The sequence below is a fragment of the Equus przewalskii genome, chromosome 15, assembly GCF_037783145.1.
Source record: "Equus przewalskii isolate Varuska chromosome 15, EquPr2, whole genome shotgun sequence".
Taxonomy (NCBI): Eukaryota; Metazoa; Chordata; class Mammalia; order Perissodactyla; family Equidae; genus Equus; species Equus przewalskii.
Genome location: NC_091845.1, coordinates 39,715,458 through 39,738,496, shown reverse-complemented (window position 1 = coordinate 39,738,496; position 23,039 = coordinate 39,715,458). Strand labels below are relative to the sequence as shown.

Here is a 23,039-nt window from a genome sequence, read left to right as displayed (position 1 = left end):
GAAAATTCAGTTATCATTTTTTAACACTCAAATGGTATTCTCCAAAACTAAGAAAACTCTGAATAGCAGATTGACATAGCACCTTCCCTTAGAATATATAATGGTATAAAATTTACAAGGGGTTTTATTCACAGTAGAGAAAGAAACAAATCCCCTTTCCATTGATACAGATGGGTCTTCCAGGGAAAACAGCTGACACAGACCAGTATTTCTCACAATGAGCCTTTCCTTGAGCCCAAGGTCCTTGTTTTATTCAGCCTCAGACTAAAAAAATCCTAATTAAAGTTCTGGCTATTCCTATAACCACACAGCTACCAAACAGACTGGCTTATAGACACCAAGGATGGTTAATTCTCTTGACTGATATACCATGAATTCATGTTTGATCGACTAGATTCCCAGGAAGGGCTGTGGGGATATCTTCAGAAGACTTATTTGCAGGAGCTGGGTCGTAGGGGAATTCTAATCCCATCCTTCCTGTTTCTGCACATTCTAGGATTCCCCAGTAGGCCCAGCACCTCAGCCATTCATGTGGCTTCAGTGTGTGGCCCTCAAAGCAGAGAACAAACAGGAAATTTGAAGATTTTTCTGTCCTCATCAGGTAGCCCCTACTCTCTATCTCCACCAAGGGAGGGAAGACAGGCCCAGGCATAGATCCTTGCTGGGACCCTGCAGATACACAATGCTCTGTGTATACCCCATGCCTGAGATCTTTGCCAAGAAGTAATCACAAGAGGTGCCCCATACCTAGGATCTAAGAAGCAATCACACACTTCCAGTGGGTTAAGCGCTACTGGTAAAAGAGAACTCCACACTGGCATCTTTGGAGAAAGGACTCTGCAGTATAAATTCAGATGCTCCAAACTAAGCCAGGGTCATGTAAACCTGAGCATTTCCTTTCAACATGAAATTGCATGGTCATCAAGTGGTATTGTCTTGGAGGAATTACCAAAGCAGTTCAGAGAAATACTAAAAGTCATTTGAAAAGCTCATTATGGGTTACACTGGTCAACACAATGCAAACATTTGTTAAGCAAGATGAATCTAAAGTTTTATGCCTCACATGGTTGTGGCTAAGACGCTAAAAACTATTTAAATGACAAATAGGAAAAAAGCTAAACGACAAAAATATTTTAAAAATCAATGTTACCTCATCAAGATTTTTGAAAAGGAGAATATCTTTGCAAGCTTCCTGAAGTCTGCATCTCTGTTGATCAGTTTTAGGATGAATCACCTGCCAATCCAAATAAAACCAGGCAATTTTTTTTATTCCATTTAAAAATCTTACTTCACTTACAAATTGTTATATTTCTTTCTCCTAAAAACTGGGAAAAATTAAAAGCATGTTTACTTATAATTTTAATTCTATACAAATACCAAGCAGTGCCCTGATCGTGGAGGTGCAATGTGACAGAGGGTGAAGAGCACTCAGCCTGGAGCTACCCCACTGGCTGTGTGACTGGCAGCAAGTCAGCTACTCCTGGGAGACTCAGAGTCCTCATCTGTAAAGCAGAGGGTTATAGATTTGCTCATTCAATAAATATTAAGCACCTACTAGATACCAGGCACTGTCCTACCTCAGGGAACACAGTGGCGGACACAGATATAACACCTGCTCTCACATTCAATAAACACATAAAATATGTCAAAGAGTGACAAGGTTAAGGAAAAAAATAAGGTAGGGAAGGGTGATAAAAAGAGTGTGTGAGAGAGAGTGTATGTGTGTGTGTACACGGCCAGATGAGGTCTCACTGAGGTGACATTTGTGTAAAACTCTCAAAGAAGTCAGGAAAACCTGAGGGAGTGAGTCATAAGGATATCTCTGTGGGAAGAGCATCTCGAGCAGAAGGAACAGCAAGTGAAAACAAGGCCTTATCATAGGTGAAAAGCATGTCAGAAATAAACAGCAAACAGGTGTGACTGACGCAGATCAAGGGGAAAGATTAGAAGGAGAACAGGTTGGGGGTTTGGGTGGGGTGATGCCCAAATCACAGAGGTGCTGTAGGTTACAGAACTAGAATTTTTTCTCTGGGGACACGGGGCAATTTGAGGGTTCTGACTGAGGAAGGAAGGAGATCTGACTAATGTTTTTAAAGGTTCACACTGGCTGCTGAGTGAAGAACAGCTTAAGGGAAGCAAGAGTGGAAGCCAGGAAGCCACTGCAATTATCCCAGTGCCAGATGGTGGTGGTTAGGACCAGAATGGTAGTCATGGAGGTGTTGAGAAGTAGTGGAATTTTGGATGTGTTTTGAAGACCGAGTCCATCAGATTTGCCGAAAAGTTGAATGTGGGTATGCAAAAATGAGAGGAGCTGAGGGTGACCCTAAAGTTTTGGGCTTGAGCAACTAGAAGGGTGGAGCTGTCACAAATTGAGTTGGGAAGACTAGGGTGGAGAAGAATATTTAAAGAAAAATAATCAGAAGCTCATGTTAAGTTTAAGTTGTCTATGCAAATCTAAGTGGAGATGGCAAGTAAACAATTGCTATACAAGTTAGAATTCAAACGTCAACAATTTATTAGTAGCCATGGGAGTAGTGATATCTACAAAATTAGAGTTATCAAAAGGGTTAAATGAGTTAATACATGCAGTGTTTAAAACACTACCTGGCATTTAATAGGCACTCCAAAACTATTACAATTATTATAGATAGTCAATAAATATTTATTGAACTAAATTGAATAAATGTTCATCGAACTAAAAAGAATAATTATTGCTTGGTATTGCCGCTATAATTGAGAGACCTATCAAGCTCCTTCCTAAGTATTGTCCTCACCCTAAAAAAAAAGGGTACATCATTTAATCTGGTCAGAAATAACAGATGTCAAAAGTGTTAAATATTTTAAATATGTGATATTAAAAAGTTAGTAAAAAACTGTTTTAACTTTCAAAAGTCATCAAGAATTTTACAATATCCAGAAAAACTTTTTTTAAAACTACATGTCTATTATATTCACACAATGGTAGCATTTTATTACTAGAATAGTTCAGAAATGTTTCATAGGCTACTCATTTTAAGGTATATTTGAAAGATCATTCAAATTTCTTTTATAACATCAATCTTTTAAAAATAACTGTTCATATTTGCTTTCATAAAAGTAAGTTGTTATGTGTACAGAAGTTTAAAAACCTCAGTTTTTCTAAAAAGCACCCAAATCAACCATAGTCTTGCTACAACCACTGTTAACATCTGGGATCTATCCTTCCAGAAATAACTCTTTGTATAGATAGACAGACAGATTTTTTAAATTATGTCTTATTTTATAAAATGCGCTATAAAACATACCTCATATAAGCATCATTCCATGTCATTAAACCCTATCATTTCCAATGGCTGCAGATTCTCTCGATTCGAATGTACCATAATTTGGCCCCGGTAATCACCTATTTGGGGTCATTTAGGTTGTTTCCATTTTTTGCTATTACAACACTACAATGATCTCTGTTTGTACATTTTGTTAGAGATGAATTCTCCAGTAACTGCTGTGTCAGTTGGCTTGACTATGTTTAAGGCTCTGACAGCTCCAACCATAACCTTCTTATCTCCTCAACCTTCTTACCATAACCTCAACTTTCTTACCATAACTTCAACCAATGCTGCTTTCATTCTTCTTAATGTCTGTCAACATGTTAGATAAAAAATGGCAACTGGCTGAGATTTTAATTTGCATTTATTCTAATTATCAGCATGATTAGATCTGATGTGTTGAGGAAGAAGGGAGTGAGTGGGGAATAAAACAATTCTACCTAACACCTCTGCTGCAGTTCTTACCCTTGGATCAGTATCTTCCTCCTCCTCATCAGGATTATAGGTCTCAGCACAGACTAAATTTGGAGAGAAAAAATAAAGAGAAAAATGAATAAAATAGATGTGTGCTTTTACTAGAAAAATAGGAAGTAAACAATTTTCTTTTAGTCACTGTTTTCTAAAGCTGTGATGATTTTTCTAATCCCTTCTTTCAACTAACAAATATATTAAGAACCTACTAATGCCAGGCATACTTTTAGGTGCTGAAAAGCTAGCTCTCTAGGGATTTGTAGTCCCAGATAGGAGAAAGATGATAAATATATCATCTACTAAATCCTTTTGTAGTGGCAAGGACAAGCAAGGAGGTAGTGTGTCTACTGAATTACAAAGCAGGTGTGGAAAACTAGAAGGTACAATGTATGCAATATAAACATATGCAGTAATTACGAAAAGAACTAAAATAGCTTAACATCATTATGTACATGAATGACTTAAAAATAAGAAGGAATTTTAAACAAAATAAATACCCTACGTCAAGCTCTTTTCTTCATACAATATTATATAAATCTAAAACCAACCTGATTTTCTTTGTAGGTAACCTCTGTACTAATTGTCTGCAGGACTTGTCTTTGTCGTAATTCAAAGACTTAAAAAATATTCAGTGCACAACTGTTTATAATAGCAAAATATCAGAAATGACATAAGTACCCATTTGAATAACATAGCTGTAACAAAGAATAAGGAAAGTCTCCATGGGCTGATAGATAGTGAGTTCTAGGGGGAAAAAAGCAAAAAAAAAAAGCGAGGTGAAGAAGAGTATACCTAGTATGCCATCCCTTCCATAAGAAAGGACTTTCATGAGAAAGAAGGAGAGCTAAGAATGGGGGTGGGGGGGTAAATATACAAATACGAATATATACATAAAAAAACTTTTTTACCCTTTTATTTTTCCAAAAGGAAACAAGATAAACCAGAAAGTAATTAATCACCCATAAGTTGATAACATAACCACAGAGAAGGAAACGAGAGTTATTTTAAGTAGTTTCTGAACACAGTACTCTGACCGTCCACCCTGAGTGGGATATATTCCAACAACAAAAAAAGAACTGCTGTTGGTAGTGGTAGAGCAATTCTGAAACTCTTCTGTGTGTATTACAGTAGTAAGTAAATAAGTAAACACACAGGTGTTTTTTACTGGGAAGAAGAGAGATACAAATATGGAAGAAAAGAAGGATTAGAATTGGAGATGCCAGTACAAGTCGTGATTTAAAAATCTTACCCTTAGGTGTTAGTGGCAAAGAGACAACGAATTATTTGGGGAATAAAAAAGTTAGTGTACTCACTAACAAAACTGTTTTGCCAAGAATGATCTAGATGTGATCACTGGTGGTGCCCAGAATGTAGCAAACCTGTTTCTTCTTCATAATACAGCCACTACAGCTGGGGAAATTTTTATTCTAATAAATCCTTAATTATCTGCAATGGCCATGTGACCTAGGGTGATTTACTGCAAATCTCCATCTTCTCTTCTACATAACGGAGCTAACAGTAGTGATTCTCCCTCTGAGGACTGTCATAAAGATTCAAATAGACAAGTGCCTGGGACACAGAAAGGATGAAGTAAATGCCAACTCTTTGAACCATTAGTATTATCACTTCTGTTCCATTTGCTCTGGTTTTCAGGAATATTATTATTATCTTGGTTCTACTCTCTAACTCAGTTCTTTCAAGAACTGTCCTTTCTTCAAGGCTGCCCTTCATCACAGATTTTGCCCGTAACAATTTTACTTCGCTTTTTTTGCCTTCTCTGTGTATTAATTCCTGCTTATTGAGTTTAGTTCCCTTATAGTCTTTCCTTGTTGTCAGCATTAGTGCAGGGAAAAATAGAAGGCAGCAGGAAAAGAGGAAGACCAAATATGAGATGGACTGTTTCCATAAAGGAAGCCACAGGCATGAGTCTACAGAAGCTGAGTAGGGCTGTTGAGGACAGGACATTGTGGGTATCACTCATTCATAAGGTCACCAGGAGTCAGAGCTGACTTGACCGCATGCAACCACAAATACTCTTTCCTTACCATACCCATTTCCCTTTTCATCTCAGTCTATTCTTTCCTTGGCTTTTTACTCAGAATTCATAAAGGCAATGACTTTCTGCACTTTATGATCATTTTGTAGTGAACTTTTCTAATCTTCATACCTCATTTATCCTTAATCGGCTAAATTCATTCATAGGCCCTATATTGTTTGTTAGGGTTTATTTCTTGTTTGTTAGTAGGCAAGGAATATAAATGGTTCTTGATCCTACACTCAATTCATTTGTGTGATGGCTAAAAAAACTCTATATATCTAAAACTAGAGGATAAGCCGATACATATTGCTTTCAATTTAATTCCTGGTTTCTTGGAGACACTTACCCAGTGGAGCCCTGGTCTAGCTGCATCCCAGTTTCTCCTTCCTCATTGATTCTCTGAACTAATGGAATACCTGAGAAATAGTGACTGCCAACATGTCCTATAGATAGGACTCCCTTCCCTGCCCTGCCTACAGTATTCTACTTGTGTGGACGACGTCTCCTGTGCTGTAATGCCATCAATACTCTGCCTGTCCAATAGGAACCCAGTATCCTTAAATAGATAGAGAAAAATTACGGAGAAGGGAATAAGATGACAGATACCATTCTAGTCCCTAGAACAGTATCAGGTAATATTCTGCAGAAAGGGCTACCCAGTCCCTGGCTAGTGAAGGCTTTGGGTAGCTAAACCAGGGAAGTGACAAGCGGGATGTAGATAATGACTATCTTTCTCCAAGCCATTCCTGTTTCCATAAGATGAGGTCAGGATGTGTTTATCTCCGATCCGTCCTACAGATTAAGGCAGACTCCTTCCTGAGTTCCTAGACATTACTGCTGCCACTTTTTGAATCTTCATAGGTATTTTAGTAGGAGACTGAAGACCCTCAAGCATTGAGGGCAGCTAACCAGACATGATGTTTAAATTGTGAGCCTCTTGGTTCTCTGTGCTCTCGATTCATTTTGTTACTATTAGCCCAGTTTTCTAAACTAGAAATTTGGAATTCACCATGACTTCCTTCTTTCACCTCTCATCCAATGAATACATCAAATTCTACTTCAGAAATATTCTCATATTCGACCTTTTTTCAGTCTACTCCAATTGCTACTCCTTGGTCTAGGACTTCAAAATGTCTTCTTAGGGGTCGGTCTGGTGGCACAGTGGTTAAGTTTGCACACTCTGCTTCGGCAGCTGGGGGTTTGCAGGTTCAGATGCCGGGCGCAGACCTAGCACCACTCATCAAGCCATGCTGTGGCAGCATCCCAAATAAAATAGAGGAAGATCTGCACAGATGTTAGCTCAGGACCAATCTTCCTCACACACACCCCCACCCCCACCAAAGTCTTCTTAGAAAAATACATTTAAAAAGCCCTCACTTTGGAGATAGATGGGTACATTGGTATTATTATACTAACTTCCTGTACTTTTGCATATGTATGAAAATTTTCAATTAGAAAGTTTAAAATAATAAGTCTTCAATGATGAGACTGACAAGATTTTACCGATAATGACACTTAGTTTTGGGCTAGCTTATTTCCAGGCTTGCTTTTCCTCTGATTTTAGAGGAAAGTATTTTAGCAATTTAGCTCATTTTTATATTTTTAGACATTAATGTAACTGAGGCAGCAAATGTCATAGTCTTCAATTCTTAAAGTACAGCACTATGATTTAAACAAAAGTAGTTATTTTAATTAAAATTATACTTCTATTTGTAGAAAAAACATTGTCTTTATTTTTCAAACTGGTTTTGAATTTTTTCCCTTTTCTTTTGAACTCTGGACTCATCTTTCTTTGCCCTCTTCTTCTATTTACATCCAACCTCTCTCTTTGTTCCTGGTTCTGATCCCAAATTACTTTTTCTCATTTTCTATATAAAAATCCATTTTTACATGCTATGTGATTGTTGCCCCTTATGGTTCTAAACATCAGGGAGCTTAGTCAGTGTACAAGTTGCCTGGGGGAGGCCCAGAGTCTGTGTGATTCCTATGTAGCCTCAAGAACTACACTGAGTGTCATGAGATGCTCAAGACCTACTGAAAACGAAAACCTAAAAGTCCAGCACAGTCCCTTGAGGGAATTGATTTTGCCCCAGTTCTCCAGCAGATGTCACTAGTCAGTAAAATGAAACCGTATAAAGTAACAATAGATTATCCAGCACAATTTCTTTTCCCAAACTTTAACAGCGCTTCCTTCATCCAGAAAGTGAATCATTAAAATGCGCTTGTGAGAGACAACCCTTTCATTTCTACAAAGAAATGAGCACAGATTCCAGTCACAGGCCTGAAGTCCTGTGCTACCCTGCCAGCTCCCACGTAGAGTTGATATAGCCTAGGTGTATTTGTCAGCTTGGGCTGCCATAACAAAGTGCCACAGACTGGGTGGCTTAAACAACAGAAATTTATTTCCTCACAGTTCTGGAGGTTGGAAGAAAGATCACGGTATTGGCAGGTTTTGTTTCTCCTGAGGCTCTTTCCTTGGCTTGCAGATAGCTGCATTCTCACTGTGTCCTCACAAGGCCTTTTCTCTGTGAGTGCACTCTTGGTGTCTCTTCTTCTTATAAGGACACCAATCCTATTAGATTAGGGTCCCACCCTCATGACCTCATCTAATTTTAATTACCTCTTTAAAAGCCCTATCTCTAAATATCATCACATTGGGGTTTGGCCTCAAAATATCAATTTGAGGGGGACACAATTTAGTCTATAACAATGGGTTTCTAAGTTATTTTAAGCAATGCTTAGTAATATTTCAGCTGAAGATAGCTATAGATGGAAAAAATACTGAATACTGTGAAAGGATATAGACAAAATAAGTATTTAAGTACATTGCAAGCATGTAAGCCCTAAAAGGCATGGATATCTGGTGAAGAGAACCTGTCATGCAGAAATGTGTGACTGACGTGGCATCAGATTCTCGTAGACTGCACTGTTGACTGTATCACACTCATCACTAGAGTCAGATACTCCCTGCCTAAATGTGGCATGATGCCAACACACAAATTTCTGATTAATGTACTTTGAAGCTTCAACACATATTTAATAAATGAAAGGGGTTTTTTTCAGATGAAGTTCTTTAATTAACAGAATCAGACTAACATTTCTAACTCAAAGACAGTTAACACTAATTTAGGACTATTTCAAGAAAGCTTGCCTTTAAAGAATTTATGAACTCTCTTCATTTGATGTATTTATCACTTGATGTAGAGGGACTGTTCTGCTAGAACTTGGAACCTGGAAGGCACAGCTTTTCAATTCCAATTGTAGTGCTTTGCAAGGGAGAGGCAGCATCAAGAACGGGAAGAGCCCATCTTTGAAGATACACACACTGGGGTCTAAGCTTGGATCCAGCTAGCCCTCACCTGCTATTTCTCAATGTCTCCAATCCTTGGTCTCTTCAGGGGTAAGAGGTGATAACAATACAAGAACCATGTAAAGGGTTAATAACAGAAGGTGATATTTAAAACACAGGGCCGGGCTCACAGGAGACACTCAACAACTGCTGGCTCTCCTATGCTGCTTTACATTCCAGATTATTATTCAGTCAGATACCCTGAGTTGTTGAGTCTCTTCTGCAGTCTTTGACACAGCACATATCCTCACACAACTGGTTTTTGTTGAAGTCTTTGGATCACATCAGGAGCCCCAATCCTCACCTCTCTTTCCAATATTATCTTATCTCCTCCCCTACAGCCAGAGTAGCCAGGCCCAGTTCATTCTCCTTCGAGTCTTAAGGCATTCTACCACCTAAAATGCATCCTTCTTGGTACTAGCCAAATAGTAACCATGTTTTTCAACTTCCAGTGCAATTTCTGCCTCCCTCCAAGAAGTGTTTCTTGATTTTTTTTAGCCTAATTTCTCCTCCTGATTCCTGATCCCTTCTGTTGTTCCTTCCTTCCATTCATCTATCCATATTTATTGACACTGTTCTAAGTGTTAACTATACATCAATAAACAAAACAGACAAAATTCCCTGCCCAATTGGAACTTATACTCTAATATAGGGAACTAGATAATAAATAGGATAAAAAGCTAAAAGAGATAAACAGATAGATAGATAGATAGATAGATAGATTGGTAGATGACAGATAGAGCAGGCACTAAGGAGAAAATAAAGTGAGGGAGCTAGGTAGTGTGCGTGTGTGTGTTGGGAAGGGAGAGGATTTTACATAGGCCTTACTGAAGGTCTAAGTGAGAAGGTGTCTCTCAAAAGGTCTGAAGAATTTGAGTAAGCAATCCACAAAGATAATTTTGGTGAGATATGGAAGCAAAAGTCTGATTAGAATGGGCTCGAGAGAGAACAGAAGAAGAGAAACTAGAAACAACAAATATGGACTACTCTTTCAAGGGGTTTTCCTGTAAAGATATGGACAGAAAAAGGGTGGTGGCTGGAAAAGGAAGAGTGGTTAAAAAAAGTTGTATTTTTTAAGAAGGGAGAGCCAACAATGTTTCTTTGCTGAGAAGAATAATCCAATTGAAGGATAAAGACTATACAAGATAAAGCAGAGGTAACTGTTGGAAGGATGAAGGGATGAGATCTAGTGTATAGGTAGACACTGGTCTCATAGGCAGGTGAGGAAGGATAGATGTGGTGGTGGGAGTCTACGGAAATTCTCTTCTGTTGCTTCTATTTCCTTAGTTAAATAGAGAATAAGAACATCTCCTAGGAATGAGAATGGGAAGGAGGTATAAGTTTTGGGGGAGAGAAGGTATGAAAGACTTATCTAGGAGAAAAGGAGAGTGAGAGAAGCATGGACACACAGTATGATTGCTGGCATCAAGAGCCTACTAGAAGTTAACGATTATAAACAGAAAGTAAGATCAGTCAACAGGGCTGTGTATTTTCCTTAAATCAAGTACAGCTGTGATGTAGACATATCCTAAGCAGAGAGGTGGGCTTAACCAGAGTATGGTTTAGCCAAGCAAGCAAAAAAGGAAAAGCAAGTTGAGGGGTATGTGCCAAGATGTGACGCTAATCACTGATCGAAGATTTTAAGGTGAGTAAAGAAGTGAAGAATAGCAAAAAAGGAGGCAGGATCAATCAGTTGTCAGGGTTGGAGTAGGACAGCAAAGGAGCACAGAACACACCAGGTAGTGGTAGGAGACGGGGATCATTGATTTAGAGCATGAAGAGTTGTCATGCTTGTCATATGAGAGTACAACCATGGGAGTAAGTGGCTGAAGTGGGGTGGAAGACAAGATCCTTGGAGGAGAGGAGGTCAAGGAAGGGATGGGCTAAACATTGGAAGGACTATGTGGAAATAAGAAGGAACAACCCGAGGATTATTAGATGACTGAAACAAGGTTGGACAGTGGCTGATAGAATATAATAATGTGAGGTCTGAGGAAGGAGAGAGAATGGTCTGGAAGCGGCAGTGAGGAGCAATAGAGACATTGACTCATCTCCTATCAGTGTTACAAAGAAGATGGAAGAGAAAAGAGCCATCATTTGAGAAGCCTGCAGGCAAGCCAAGCTTCAGCCAGAGCAGCAAGATGAAAGCTGCACTCAGAGAAGAGGCGAAGAATTTAGGGGATTTAGCTGAAGACTGACCAAGAGTTCCAGACGGTACAAGAAAGGGTCCTTAGAGATAGGAAGGGTAGTACTTAGGACCCATGTTGCCTTTGGGCACATTATCACCTCGACTGTTTCAAGTTACTTAACCTCTGCTTTGCTTCCAGTTTGCCATCTATACAATGGCATGTACTTCATAGTTTTAATGTGAGGGTTATATTCAACAATACAAGGCAGGCATTGAGAAAGACCTTAAAACTGTGTACCTAACACATATCTGCACTCAAAAAATATTGGCTATTGCTACAGGCTTTTTCCTCTCATGCATAACCATTTTGGATTCTTTTAAAAATCTTTTATTTTCACTTAACATTTGAATCAAATAGTTTTAAATCTTCAATAAGATTGCAAAATCTCAATGGAGAATGACGATACCATGCACTTGTCTGAGTCTTCCAAAGAGTTCAAGGACTGAATTACACTGACAGAAAGCTCAAGAGGCAATTTGTGAACTGTTAACACCATCTGTGATCTCTGGAGGAGATGTTACTGTACTCTCCATCTCCCAGATCTGTCCTATAGATGTCAAGGGATATTACTAATCTTTTGGGAAAAAAGGTGTGCAGGGCAGGGATGAATAGACATGAGAGACAATACCTCTTGAGTCTGGCACAACCTTAATCCCTACTCTATTTCCTCTCTGTAAATGACTCTCTATACATAAGGACATATTCTTCAATCTCCTTTCAACAGACTTTGGTTCTGAAAACATAATTGAACAGATCTTCTCAAAGAAAAGGACAGAGGGACAGAAAAGGAATTCCGAGCCTTATCAGCTCTTAAATCATTAGACAATTTTTTTTTTTTAGGAAGATTAGCCCTGAGCTAACATGAACTGCCAATCCTCCTCTTTTTGCTGAGGAAGACTGGACCTGAGCTAATATCCGTGCCCATATTCCTCTACTTTATATGTAGGATGCCTGCCACAGCATGGCTTGCCAAGCGGTGCCATGTCTGCACCTGGGAGTTGAACCAGCGAACCCCGGGCTGCCAAAGCAGAACATGTGCACTTAACTGCTGCACCACTGGGCCGGCCCCCATAAGACAAGTTAAAAGCAAGAAACCTTCCTAAAACAAGGGCATGTGAAAGAAGAAGTGATACACACAGCTCGCAGAGCAATTATGAAATACATTAACATCCCAATTGTACAACCAAATAAATTCTAGATGTATCAAAAGTCAAACATTTTAATTATAAGAAAAACTTTCAGAAAACATATTTATCAGCTGTATGAAAAGAGAGGGACCTTCTCAGCCTAGGAGCAATCATGAAAAAAAAGTAGAGGATGTATATATTCAATAAGTATTTACTAACTGCCTGCTATGTGCCAGGCAGTGTCCAAGGTACCAGTCACATATTAAAATTTTTGAGTCAGGGGCAGGCCCCGTGGCTGAGTGGTTAAGTTTGCATGCTCTGCTTCAGTGGCGTGGGGTTTGCCAGTTCAGATCCTGGGAGCACACCTACTTACCACTCATCAAGCCATGCTGTGGCAGCATCCCACATAGAAGAACTAGAATGACCTAGAACTAGGATATACAACTATGTACTGGGATTTTGGGGAGAAAGAAAAAAAAAGAGGAAGATTGGCAACAAATGTTAGCTCAGGGCCAATCTTCCTCACCAAAACAAACAAACAAACAAAAAAGCATACTTTAAAATTTTGAGTCAATAAAAAATAGTAAAACTATAATAAGTAGCATAACCAACCTGGAAAATTTTGCATTAAAAATTTCAAAAGATTAAAAGTCATGAGAGAAATTTACTCAAACTTATAAAAAAGAATCTAGACCATACTAGATAAAAGGTAAAAATATTACCAAACTAGTCTCATACAAGAAAATAAAAATAGACTTCTCATATTTGAAAAATGCTCATTTTTGTTAATAATCAAAGGAATGCCAAAATAAAACAATCTGAGGTACTATTTTACATCTAAATAAAAGGAGTAGGCACTGTCCATATTAGTGAAATCGTGGTGGAAAACAGGCCTTTGCAAGGTGTCTTTCTCCCTGCAACCTCTTTTGTAGACCATCTCTAGAAAATAACACACAGAGAAAGCCATGGCAATGTTTAGTTTCTGACCAGAGAATGCCATTCCTCGTACTATAACTGAGGAAATAATTTAAGTGGCTCAAAACATATGCAAGAAGTTAATGGCAGCATAATCTAGAACACCAGAAATAGTAATAGGAAAAGCAGCCATAATTATGAACACATGGAAAAATATTAATGACATAAATGAGAAAAACTACAGCAATATAAAAATACTCAGAACTTAAAATGAAACAGAATGAAGGAATCACAGGTAATTTTTATAATGTTCTTTAGTGCTGGTAATTTATCTTTTAATTAAAAAGGTCAGTTTATTTTTATTTAAGATAATCCTATCTTAAAATAGTATTTTAGCAGTATGTTATGAAAAAGAACACATACCTGATACTCGTCGATCAAATCTGCTAGGAACTGGAACTGCAATACAAAGAAGAAGCAACATTTAGTTGTCATGTCTCATGAACCCATTTTTACTCTCCCTTTTTGGAAAGATGTTTGACAAAGCACCTCAATACCAAGTGGTGGGTCAATTCATAATCTTCTATAATCAACCACAGAGTAGATCAAGATGATCATATAAAGACAACATAGAGAACAATACACCTCTTTGAAAACAAGCTCTTTATAACTCAAGGTGGCAATTTTATTTCTGCTTACATCCATGTTCCATCTAATTTGCATCATACCAAATGAAGAAGTCTACCAAATTTATTGCTAATGTTAGGATATAGTTAAATTTTCTTCTTTAACAGTCTTCAAGAATAATCTGAAGACCTGTTAGAAAATATCATTTAAATTTCATTTTAAAATAATTTAATGAGTATTGCACTAAAATGAAAAATAAATTAACCATTCAGTTATACTCTCCCTCAATACGACTGGGTTTTCTCCTGCCCACGGTCAGTGTATTAATCAGAAAAATGTACCAGATGTCTTTAGGTTGAAAAAAATACAAAATTTTTCTCTTGGCTAATTTCCATTTATCATTTATCATTCCTTATATTTAATGGTTATCTAAATTCTCACTACTAAACCATATCATTGGAATAAGGCTTTATTTCTTTACCTTCAAAGCTTAATCTGATTATTTTTATTAAAAAATAAAATAAAATACACCTTCTCATCCTCCAAAAAAAAGAGAAATTTGAAGATTAATGAAAAACAAATTGAAGATGGCTCAGAGAGCCAAATTCAACTAATGTGAGGCCTCTGAAACAAGAAGAGGCCCAGGATGGAGGCAAATGACCATTCATCATGATAAGACTAGAATTATCTTTTTGCATAGCATGGGATCAAGGTCATGTTACTGGAACAAACTTGCAAAAATTCCAAAGAAAACCCCAGGCATTACTGATAGAAAGTACCTACAATAGTGCCTCACTACTTCCTCAAAGAAAGAGTGGATTAGTCAAAATTAATCCACCCACCAGAAAAGAAAGATGATAAATTCAGTTCAAAAAGTACAGGTAGGGTACCTAGTATGTGCCATGCCCTATACTAGACAATTGGGGAGATAAGAGTAAACAAAACAAAGACCCCTGATTTCATAGAGCTTGCACTCTAGCTTGAGGAGTGTGATAGAGTTTGCTTTGATCATTTAAAACACACATGCCTGTCACTCAGGTTGACAGATGAAATGTATACCAGCTTAAACCCTCAATCCAGGCCTCATGGGATTTCCATAAAGCTCCACTAAACATTAGTGTATAACCTAAAATTATAAAACACACAATAAAACAATTTAGCATCAGTGCTATGAAGGGAAACCTCAAACAAAGGGTCAGATATCAAGATTACAGAATTGTTATAAAATAAGAACAGCACGTTTAAAATAATTAAGAACATAGAAGAAGGAAACAAAAGCATAAAGAAAAGGATAAGATACAACCAAAAACAACCATGGAGAATTGAAAATAAGCTTGAGATATGAGGAAAAAACCAAACCTTAGTCATTGAAATTAAAAACTGTAATGCAAGGCATCCTCTCTCAGTACATAACATCTAAAAATGCTGGAAAAATCATTTAAAAATGTCACTATCAACAACCTACCACAACAATATTGATTTAAATGTATAGACAGATGTAGGGCCAGCCCCAGTGGCCTAGTGGCTAAGTTTGGCATGCTCCACTTCAGTGGCCTGGGTTCAGTTCCCAGATGCAGATCTACACCACTGGTCTGTCAGTGGCCATGCTGTGGTAGTGGCTCACATACAAAAAGAGGAAGACTGGCTACAGATGTTAGCTCAGGGTGAATCTTCCTCAGCAAAAAGAGGAAAACTGGCAATAGACATTAGCTCAGGATGAATCTTCCTCAGCAAAAAAAAAAGACAGAAATGTATAGATGTAAATCACAAGGGAAATTAGAAAATACTTTGAGACAAGTGAAAACAAAAGTACGATATACCAAAACTTATGGGATACACTGAAAGCAGTGCTAAGAGGAAATTTTATAGCTGTAAATGCCTACATTTAAAAAGAAGAAAGATCTCAAATTAATAATCTAACTGCATATCTTAAGTAGAAAAGAAAAGAGCAAACTAAACACAAAGCTAGCAGAAAGAAGAAAATTCAGAGTGGAGATAAACTATAAAATAGAGCATAGAAAAATAATACAAAACTCAATGAAACGGGGAGCAAAATGTCAGGGTGAGCTGACCCGGGATTCTCTCCCCTCCGAAATACAACAAAAGATTGGAAGAACTGAATTTCAGAGAATAAACATAATGCCAGCTCGTTAGAGACCTACAATACCAAGAAGGCGGAGATCATAAACCTTGCTTTACACCTTCGGAGGTGCTGGAACGGTGGGAGAGAACATCGCTCCGTCCCCTAGAGTCTGCGATTCCTGCGGCGTGGGTGGGGAAGGAGTGGGGGAGGGGCCGCGTGACGGGGGATCATCCAGGACTCCTGCCGCTGATTCAGTGGAGACCCACTGACAGGGGGAAAGCTTCCGTTGGCGGGGACCCTATAAATCAAGGCCCTTGGGAGACCAGAGAACAGAACTGATCTGAACCCAGACCGGCGCGTGTGAGTAACAGCCCCTCCCCCCCAGCAAAGCCACTGGGCGCAGCGATCTTGACCCAAGGCGGAGAGCTAACACGCTGCTCTTGACCCCCATCTAGTGGCGACAGGCTGTAACTGCAACTGAATTCTACCACCAAGAGAAAAATCCGCTCCTCTACCATCCAGCAATTTATAAAAGACCCAGACCAGAAGGAAAACAATAAAAACACAGAATTAAGTCCTGAGGACTTGGAATTAGGTAAACTAAGTGATAATGAATTCAGAGCAGCTATAATCAAAAAACTCAATGAGGTAGAGAGAAAGATAGAGAAACAAGCCGAGTTCTGGAGTTAATTCACAAAAGAGATTGAAATCATAAAGAAGAATCAAACAGAATTACTTGAGATGAAAAACACAATGGACCAAATAAAACAGAATACGGATTCCCTGAATGCCCGTGTAGACAACATAGAGGAGAAAATTAGCATAATCGAGGACAGACAGGCTGAATGGCGCCAGACAGAGGAAGAAAGAGAACTAAGAATTAAAAAAAATGAGGAAAATCTCCGAGAGATAATGGATTCAATGAGGAATAAGAACATAAGGATCATAGGAATTCCCGAGAATATGGAAAAGGAAAATGGACCAGAAAGTGTGCTTAATGAAATTATTGAAGAGAACTTCCCAAATCTAGGGATCAACAGAGAAATGTGTGTAGAGGAGGGTTTTAGATCTCCTAGATTTGTCAATGTAAAAAGACCTACCGCAAGGCACATAATAGTAAAGTTGGCAAATAGGAATGATAAGGAGAGAATACTCAGGGAAGTAAGGAAAAAAAAGAGAATAACCTATAAAGGAGCCCCTATCAGACTGTCAGCGGATTTCTCTACAGAAACCCTACAAGCTAGGAGAGAATGGAGTGATATATTCAAAGCTTTAAAGGATAAAAACCTTCAGCCAAGAATACTCGATCCAGCAAGAATTTCCTTCAGATACGAGGGAGAAATTAAATCTTTTCCAGACAAACAAAAGTTAAGGGAATTTGTAACTAAAAGCCCTCCATTACAAGAAATCCTCAAGAAGGCTCTCATACTTGAAAAAAGAAAAAAGGGAGAAAGGGGACACAATCCACAGACTAGGGAGACCGATGGATAGAACCAGAACAGGATAGCAAATATTCAATTATAGCATTAGGGTAAAAGTAAGGAAACTACAAAAACAAGGACGATCTTAGCACTCTAACTACAAATTACTAAGACGAGTTGGAATAAAAAATGAAAATAATTATTTAGGAGGGGAAGAGCAAAGGGTCTAAATCAGTATTGGTCAAGTAGGTAAGAGACCACCAGAGAATAGATTATATTATACACGAGATTCTAAATACAAACTTCAAGGTAGACACTAAAATAAAGTACAGAACAGAGTCACAAATCATAGATAAGGAAAAATCTAAGAAACCCAGCATAAGAAATTGCAGTATTAAATGGGTAGTCTAAAGCACACAGGAAAAGAAACACAGGAAAACAAGATAATGAGCGACAGATTGACAGCATTAAGTCCACATGCATCAATAATCACTCTCAATGTGAACGGATTGAACTCTCCAATAAAAAGACACAGAGTGGCAAAATGGATTAAAGAACACGATCCAACAATTTGTTGCCTCCAGGAAACACACCTCAGCCCCAAGGACAAACACAGACTCAGGGTGAAGGGGTGGAGGACAATACTTCAAGCAAATAGCAAGGAAAAAAAGGCAGGTGTTGCAATTCTCATATCAGACCAAGTGGATTTCAAAATAAGAGAGGTAAAGAGAGACACAGAGGGACAATATATAATGATCAAAGGGACACTTCATCAAGAAGAAATAACGCTTATAAATATCTATGCACCCAACACAGGAGCACCAAGATTCATAAAGCAACTATTAACAGACCTAAAGGAAGATGTCAAAAACAACACAATAATAGTAGGGGACCTCAATACCCCACTCACATCAATGGACAGATCATCCAGACAAAAAATCAACAAGGAAATAGTGGAGCTGAATGAAAAACTAAAACAATTGGACTTAATAGACATATATAGATCACTCCACCCTGAAAGAGCTGAATACACATTCTTCTCAAGTGCACATGGAACATTCTCTAGGATAGACCATATGTTGGGAAACAAGGCAAGCCTCTACAAATTTAAAAAAATTGAAATAATAACAAGCATCTTCTCAGATCATAGTGCTATAAGGCTAGAAATTAATTACAAGAAAAAAGCCGAGAAAGGCACAAAGATGTGGAGACTAAAGAACACACTACTGAACAAGCAATGGATCACTGAAGAAATTAAAGAAGAAATAAAAAAATACCTGGAAACAAATGAAAATGATAGCATGCCATACCAACTCATATGGGATACAGCAAAAGCTGTATTAAGAGGAAAATTCATCGCAATACAGGCACATCTTAACAAACAAGAAAAATCCCAAATAAGCAACCTTAAAGCACACCTAACTGAACTAGAGAAAAAAGAACAAATGGAGCCCAAAGTCAGCAGAAGGAGAGAAATAATAAAAATCACAGCAGAAATAAATACTATCGAAACGAAAAAGGCAGTAGAAAGGATCAATGAGACAAAGAGCTGGTTTTTTGAGAAGATAAAAAGAATTTACAAACCACTAGCCAGACTTACAAAGAAAAAAAGGGAGAAAGCTCAAATAAACAAAATCAGAAATGAGCGAGGAGAAATAACAACAGACTCTGCAGAAATACAACAGATTATAAGAGAATACTACAAAAAACTATATGCCAACAGAATGGATAACCTAGAGGAAATGGATAAATTCTTGGACTCCTACAATCTCAAAAAGCTCACTCAAGAAGAGGCAGACAATTTGAACAGACCAATCACAAGGAAAGAGATTGAAACAGCAATCAAAAACATCCCAAAGAATAAAACCCCAGGACCAGATGGCTTTCCTGGGGAATTCTACCAAACTTTCAGAGCTATTCCAAAAAATTAGGGAAGATGGAACACTTCCTAACACATTCTATGAGGCCAACATCATGCTGATACCAAAACCTGACAAGGACACCTCGAAAAAAGAGAACTACAGGCCAATATCACTGATGAACATAGATGCAAAAATTCTAAACAAAATTTTGGCAACCAGAATTCAGCAATTCATCAAAAGAATCATACATCAGGATCAGGTGGGATTCATACCAGGGACAAGGGCTGGTTCAACATCTGCAAATCAATCAATGTGATACACCACATCAACAAACTGAGGAATAAAAACCACATGATCATCTCAATAGATGCAGAGAAGGCATTTGACAAGATCCAACAGCCATTTATGATAAAAACTCTGAACAAAATGGGCATAGAAGGAAACTGCATCAACATAATAAAGGCCATATACAACAAACCCATAGCCAACATCATACTCAACGGACAAAAACTGAACCCCATCCCCCTGAAAACAGGAACGAGACAAGGATGCCCTCTATCACCACTCTTATTTAACATAGTACTGGAGGTCCTGGCCAGAGCAATCAGGCAAGAAAAAGGAATGAAAGGAATCCAAATAGGGAGGGAAGAAGTGAAACTCTCGTTGTTTGCAGACGACATGATCTTATATACAGAAAACCCCAAAGAATCCATTGGAAAACTGTTAGAAGTAATCAACAACTACAGCAAAGTTGCAGGGTATAAAATCAATTTGCATAAATCAGTAGCATTTCTATACTCCAGTAATGAACCAACAGAAAAAGAACTCAAGAATACAATACCATTCACAATCGCAACAAAAAGAATAAAATACCTTGGGGTAAATTTAACTAAGGAAGTGAAGGACCTATATAATGAAAATTACAAGGCCTTTCTGAGAGAATTGGATGACGACATAAGGAGATGGAAAGACATTCCATGTACATGGATTGGAAGAATAAACATAGTTAAAATGTCCATTCTACCTAAAGCAATCTACAGATTCAACGCCATCCCAATCGGAATCCCAATGACATTCTTTACAGAATTAGAACAAAGAATCCTAAAATTCATATGGGGCAACAAAAGACCCCGAATTTCTAAAGCAATCCTGAGAAAAAAGAACAAAACGGGAGGCATCACAATCCCTGACTTCAAAACATACTACAAAGTTACAGTAATCAAAACAGCATCGGACTGGTACAAAAACAGGTGCACAGATCAATGGAACAGAATTGAAAGCCCAGAAATAAAACCACACATCCATGGACAGCTTATCTTTGACAAAGGAGCTGAGGGCATACAACGGAGAAAAGAAAGTCTTTTCAACAAATGGTGCTGGGAAAACTGGAAAGCCACATGTAAAAGAATGAAAATTGACCATTCTTTTTCACCATTCACCAAAATAAACTCAAAATGGATTAAAGACCTAAAGGTGAGACCTGAAACCATAAGGCTTCTGGAAGAAAACGTAGGCAGTACACTCTTTGACATCAGTATTAAAAGGATCTTTTCGGACACCATGCCTTCTCAGAGAAGGGAAACAATAGAAAGAATAAACAAATGGGACTTCATCAGACTAAAGAGCTTCTTCAAGGCAAATGAAAACAGGATTGAAACAAAAACCAACCCACTAACTGGGAAAAAATATTTGCAAGTCATATATCTGACAAAGGCTTAATATCCATAATATATAAAGAACTCTTGCAACTCAACCACAAAACATCAAACAACCCAATCAAAAAATGGGCTGGAGACATGAACAGACATTTCTCCAAAGAAGATATACTGATGGCCAATAGGCACATGAAAAGATGCTCATCATCGCTGATCATCAGGGAAATGCAAATCAAAACTACACTAAGATATCACCTTACACCCGTTAGAATGACAAAAATATCTAAAACTAATAGCAACAAATGTTGGAGAGGTTGCGGAGAAGAAGGAACCCTCATACACTGCTGGTGGGAATGCAAACTGGTGCAGCCACTATGGAAAACAGTATGGAGATTCCTCAAAAAATTAAAAATAGAACTACCATACGATCCAGCCATCCCACTACTGGGTATTTACCGAAAGAGCTTGAAGTCAGCAATCCCAAAAGTCCTATGCACCCCAATGTTTATTGCAGCACTGTTTACAATAGCCAAGACGTGGAAGCAACCTAAGTGTCCAGCAACAGACGAATGGATAAAGAAGATGTGGTACATATATACAATGGAATACTACTCAGCTGCAAAACAGAACAAAATCATTCCATTTGCAATAACATGGATGGACCTTGAAAGAATTATGTTAAGTGAAATAAGCCAGTGAGAGAAAGATAATCTGTGTATGACTCCACTCATATGAGGAATTTAAAATTATGGACTAAGAACAGTTTAGTGGATACCAGGGGAGAGGTGGGGTGGGGGGTGGGCACAAAGGGTGAAGTGGTGCACCTACAACATGACTGACAAACATTAATGTACAATTGAAATTTCACAAGATTGTAACCTATCAATAACTCAATAAAAAAAAAAACTCAATGAAACTAAAAGTTGGTTCTTCAACTAAGAAAAAAGAAGAGAAGATTCAAATTACTAAAATCAGAAGTAAAAGTGGGAACATTACTGTCGAATATACAGTAAAAAAAAAAAAGGATTATAAGAGAATGTTATAACAAATAGTAATCCAACAAATTGGATAACCAAGATGAAATGGACAAATTCCTAGAAATACACAAACTTCCCAAGTGACTCAAGAAGAAAGAGAAAAATCGCAACAAACCTGTAACAAGTAAGGAGATGGAATTGGTAATCAAAAACCTCCTAACAAAGAAAAGCCCAGGACCAGTCTTCACTGGTAAACTCTACTAAATATTTAAAGAATTAACACCAGCCCTTCTCACACACTTCCAAAAAATTGAAGAGGAGGGAAAACTTCCTAACTCATTTTATAAGGCCAGCATTACTCTGATACCAAAGCCAGACAAAGATACAAGTAAAAGAAATATCCATTACAAATACAGACACGAAAATCCTCAAAAGAAATACCAGCACACCAAATCCAGCAAAATGTTAAAGGGATTACACACCATGACCAAGTGGGATTTATCCCAGGAAGGGGAGGGTGGTTCAGCATAATAATATCAGGCAATATACACCACGTTAATAAAATGAAGGGAAAAAAATGATCATCTTGATGCAGAAAAAGCATTTAACAAAACTCAACACTCTTTCATGATTTAAAAAAAATTGAGGGGCCAGCCTGGTGGCTCAGCAGTTAAGTGTGCACATTCTGCTTCAGTGGCCCAGGGTTCACCCGTTCAGATCCCGGGTGCAGACATGGCACCACTTGGCAAGCCATGCTGTGGTAGGTGTCCCACATATAAAGTAGAGGAAGATAGGCACAGATGTTAGCTCAGGGCCAGTCTTCCTCAGCAAAAAGAGGAGGATTGGCAGCAGACGTTAGCTCAGAGCTAATCTTCCTCAAAATAAATAAATAAATAAATAAATAAACTGAGAATACAAGGGAACTTCCTCAACATGATAAAGCCATATATGAAAAACCCACAGCTAACACCATCCTCAATGGTAAAAGATTGAAAGCTTTTTCCCTAAGATCAGGAATGA

The 23,039-nt window shown here is 38.1% G+C and overlaps 1 protein-coding gene across 1 annotated transcript in view; it reads right to left on the bottom strand.

Annotated features, from left to right (window-relative positions):
• Positions 1–23,039, bottom strand: part of PRKAR2A (protein kinase cAMP-dependent type II regulatory subunit alpha) — a 120,239-nt gene that overhangs the window by 44,864 nt on the left and 52,336 nt on the right. The window contains exons 2-4 of the mRNA XM_070575447.1: positions 13,818–13,853; positions 3,771–3,823; positions 1,151–1,234 (exon numbers count right to left, since the gene is read on the bottom strand). Coding sequence (XP_070431548.1) covers positions 1,151–1,234; positions 3,771–3,823; positions 13,818–13,853 — 173 coding nt within the window. The remainder of the gene's footprint in view (positions 1–1,150; positions 1,235–3,770; positions 3,824–13,817; positions 13,854–23,039) is intronic.